This window comes from Pundamilia nyererei, unplaced genomic scaffold, assembly GCF_000239375.1.
Source record: "Pundamilia nyererei isolate P.nyererei 1_Seehausen unplaced genomic scaffold, PunNye1.0 scaffold00251, whole genome shotgun sequence".
NCBI lineage: Eukaryota > Metazoa > Chordata > Actinopteri > Cichliformes > Cichlidae > Pundamilia > Pundamilia nyererei.
This window is the reverse complement of record NW_005187652.1, coordinates 65,262-69,547: the sequence shown is the minus strand read 5'-3', so window position 1 is coordinate 69,547 and position 4,286 is coordinate 65,262. Positions and strand designations below refer to the sequence as shown.

Below are 4,286 nucleotides of genomic sequence, written 5' to 3'. Positions count from 1 at the left end.
GACCCTACAATAATACATACCGCTCATTATATCGCACTCTGCTGTGATATAATGAGCTGTCACGGTCACGTAGCTTTCCGTTGCCCTGGAGGTCCACCCATTTGTAGTAGTTAGGGCAACAGAAGATGCCTGGGACAGTTCAGCCATAACTTAAATCTTCTCCTGCTCATACATGCTTGGAACGATCTTGCCACTAAAGTGGACGCGAACGGGATATCATAGTTTAAACCCCTTGTTTTGCACAACGGAATACGGCCTCCAGTCTGCAGCTAAACACCCCAATAGCTTTTGTAATAGCTTTAGCTCGGTCGGACTGGGCAGCAAAGGGCTGCTTAAATACCGCAAACTCCTCCGCTCCTCCACTTGGACCGCTAGCGCTGGCCATAACTATAGCTTGACCCACCACGCGCACCATACACATACTTTTTTTTCTTCTTCTTTTTCGAATCTTCGGATCACGTGCGTACCAAACCGTGGAGTGGGATCGGTTCGGATTACGGATCAACCATGATCCGTTGCACCACTAATAAAAATGATACATTTCATTTGTCAACTGTAAATCAAAAGAGTACATGTGAAAACTATCATTTCATTAGCAAAGAGACCATAAATTACAATCTTTCATTCTGTTAAACTTAAATGCTGCGATGATTTTATGACACCTTAAAAAGCGAGATCACAAATTATAAAACCTTTTCAAGTAGCTTCTTTTGAATAAACCAGGTGCAGTTATAGTAAACTGTGGCATATGAAAATACATATTCACATATTCAAACAGGTCCTTTTCCTGATCTGCTTCACATTTGTTTGGAAATGTGATTATGAAATGAATATATCTCATGACAATATTTACTTTTAATTTCCAGTATTATTTAGTTCAAAAGCAAGTAGTAAATGGTGTACAGTTCAAAACTGTAACAGACTAAAACATTCATGGACTGCTTTCCTTAAGGATAAAAAAGGCCTGTAGTAGATCAATCAGTTACACAAGTTTCTGATTACCTTGTCCCTCACATCTTCAATAAACTTCAACAAATTACCAATTCTCCTAACCTCTCGACATTTGTCACATAAAAACAAACAAAAACAAAAAGACAGGTTCCACAAATATCATAATTAACTTACTTTCCTTTTTCCTCTGGAATAAAAGTTACTTCCTTTGTACTGTCACAACATTCTCAGCCCACATAGATAAAACGCCAAAGTTTATTAACTTACACTGCTTGGTTTTCTTTATCCCCTGAAAGCAATTTTTCCTTTGCTGAGTCCTGAGGGACTGTGTTGGGACTCCTCTTCATTTCTAAACTTTTTACCCAAGTATAAGCAGACGAACCACCAAGAACCATCATGTTACTGGTCCACCACAGCAGGGTTTTAGTGGAAGAGTTGTACACTACTGCAATGACGGTCTGTGCACAGGCCTTTGCAGTCCCTGAGACATTATGCGTGAGCGGGCTTGTATATTTGATCTGGAGCCCTGTAACATAGCCTATGGCGAAACCAAACACTCCTCCGAGAGTCATCATTCCCCAAAAGCTGATGTCAGTGAGACGGCTGAACTTGATGAGCTGGCTCAACTCTCCGAACACAAGGATGAGAGGGAGGAAGAGGACGCAGGCGTTAATGTTGTTATAGTAGGACAGTTTCCAGATGTTTCCATCAAGGGCAGGCATTACCTTCTTAGTATAGATGGCATTGAGAGAGACGCAGGCGCTAGCCAGCACCCCAAAAAATATGCCTGTCCAGGAGAGGGACCCTGTGATGCCTTCCTGGTCCACACCAAGCCAGAAACCACCTGGAAAGCACAACATACAATCAAATATTTTAAACACTTAAATATCTAGTATTTCATTTTTAATCTACACCCATTCAGTGTAACCCTATCCTGTCACTGTAACACTGCGTGTGGCAAAAAAACCCCAGCTCAAAACAATGTGACAAAGGATGGAAACTGCACAGTCTTAGGGTGATATGAAGTGTTGCAATGTTTATGAATGTTAACATACACGAGGTATGAGTGTATGCATGTGATCAGTGTGAATTGGGAGGGTGAGCAGAGCAGAGAAGAGCCAATGAGAGGTTCTGGTAAGGCTGTTTCATGGTGCCTTAAGTCCAGCCTGTTCAGGTGTGCTACATAAACTAGGTCAACTCCACCCACCAGTTTCCTGGAAGTGATTAGAACGAGAAAGCCAACATGGAAAGTGAGCCCTGTGGCTGTCACATGTGGTACAGCTCTGCACACGCACGCAGTTCGTGTCAGGAAACAGGGACACACCAGGGAGTTTATTTCCCACTTCCAGGTTATTGTAGAAACTGAGTTCCTGTGACAACCTGACCTACTTCTAAGGTGCATGAAAAAATATATATAAAAATGAGAAAAGAGTGTAATCTGACAACGTGAAAATTCCATGACAATGCCCATTTCTAGGCTATCCCAGTATGGAAACATTTTGAATAGTATAGTATTAACACTATAACTTTTCCCTCCCTAAAATTTGATGCAGTTCTCTAAAATCGAGTATTATCCAGGCTGTATTTACAGCACAGCAAACTAAAAACTTCTATTGGCCTGCAAACCTTCTGAGTGTTATATTTCATATTTTCTTCGTTTCATACAGTTCTGTGCAAAAGTCTTAAACAACCCTTCATTTCTTCACATTTTGCAAGCGAAATGTAAGTAGGTGCAGAAAATTTGCAAAGATTTGCACATGGGTCACCATGGCAGGCCTGAACTGTCAAATCATAGTATGGCAGTGAGTTTTAGAGAGGAACGAAAAAAGCTGCCTGTCAGCAGCTAGTGAGTAGTAACAAATGCTTTGTCTTTTGAGATGTGGCGAGGTACGATAGACGTATTCCAGGCTAGCAGTTATCCATGAAATGAAGGTAAAATTTTCAGGTTCTCCACTCACAGCCCCGTCTTCCTGTTTTTACTTTTGTTGCTCCCGCCTCATAAACGTTTGGCCAATATGCAGACTGAAAATTGTCACGTGATTTATAGTAAAGCATTTCGCTTCGAGTTTACAAACTGATTCAGACCAGAGTAAACGAATTACAGCTATTTTAAAAGTGAGATATAAATATATATAGATATAGATATATAGTCAGTATTATTATTATTATTATTATGCAGAACCGAGTGTCCGTTTCCACCACTGTTGGTGTCATTTAGCTTTCTGAAAGGAGAAACTAAGTGCAGACTTATTTACAGCCAGTGACCAATTATCACGTGCAAATCATTATAAGGAACATGTCAGGGTAAACGCACCTAATATGATCCCACAGCACGCCAGAGCCCCGAAAGACGTGGTTTGTTTCAGGATAATGTACGATAACAGCACATTGAAAACTGTGCTCAGAGAGCGGCCGATCGTGTAGAAAGCCACCCCGAGATGTTTCAGGCACAAGTTGTTGAAGGTGATCATGCCGATGAACACGATGGACAGCGGTAGGACCTCCCGGGACAGCTTCACGTCAAACCTGACCGAGGGGAAGTCGATGAGTCGGGGGCACATTTTTGATAGCAGCTGCATGAGCCAGCAAAGTGCCACAGTGACCACACACTGATAAAAAGTGACGAACAACGGCGCGTCCAAGTCTTTGTTGTCCAGCAGGTGATTATTGAGGAACACCATCGTTATCGAGATAAACCAGTATAGCGCAACTACAGCTGCTATTCTCACTGCTCGAAATACGAAAGCCTCTCTGGATTCGTCCCGGTCCATCATTTCAGAACCGCTCAAAGCCATCCTCAAGATGCTGGAGCGCTTCAGCTGTGTCATGTTCATGAGTGCAGATGAAGAAAACGAACCTGAGTAAAAGCTGGGACATTTACATGAGCTAATACGCCGCTCAAGACCAGCAAACTGACTGTATGAAAAAGCCAAAAATGACTGCTGTTTGGTCAGTGCCGTCATCAAAGAGATTTCCGATCTGATCTTTTCAACATAAAAGCCCAATTCAAGCCTGTCAGAAATCGTTTCGTATTCCCATTAAAAATACTTTGCAAACATATTTTATGTTTTACTCTGCTTTAACAGGCTAATTGCTAATCTTTGGCTTCTGTTGTTAAAAAGTGAATACTGTAAATCGTTATTATTGTATTCTCTTCTTTCATTAAGTGAACATTTGCTCTAAGCTTTACGTTTACTTTGAAAGGCTTCAGCTCCAACCGGAAGACTCATTAAGCGCCACAACTTCCTTGTTTGAACGACCTCTATTTAATTTAAAGACATGCCCAGTTTGTCCCTGCCAAACAAACAACTGCCAAAAATCTTTGTACGTACAGG

The 4,286-nt window shown here is 41.5% G+C and overlaps 1 protein-coding gene across 1 annotated transcript; it reads right to left on the bottom strand.

Annotated features, from left to right (window-relative positions):
- Positions 1 to 327: 327 nt before the first annotated feature.
- slc35c1 (solute carrier family 35 member C1) lies at positions 328 to 3,945 on the bottom strand. The gene is made up of 2 exons (XM_005749615.1): positions 3,266 to 3,945; positions 328 to 1,795 (listed from the first exon to the last, which is right to left on the bottom strand). Exons 1-2 carry the CDS (start codon positions 3,912 to 3,914, stop codon positions 1,215 to 1,217), a joined length of 1,230 nt encoding a protein of 409 aa, XP_005749672.1. The 5' UTR covers positions 3,915 to 3,945; the 3' UTR covers positions 328 to 1,214.
- Positions 3,946 to 4,286: the final 341 nt, after the last annotated feature.

What these genes read in the sequence shown, in the direction of transcription:
- slc35c1 (XM_005749615.1), bottom strand. Translation starts at nt 3,914, where the DNA reads ATGACGGCACTGACCAAACAGCAGTCATTTTTGGCTTTTTCATACAGT. An exon ending in GTGCTGTGGGATCATATTAG is followed by an intron (nt 1,796 to 3,265) that starts GTGCGTTTACCC and finishes TGTGCTTTCCAG; the next exon opens with GTGGTTTCTGGCTTGGTGTG.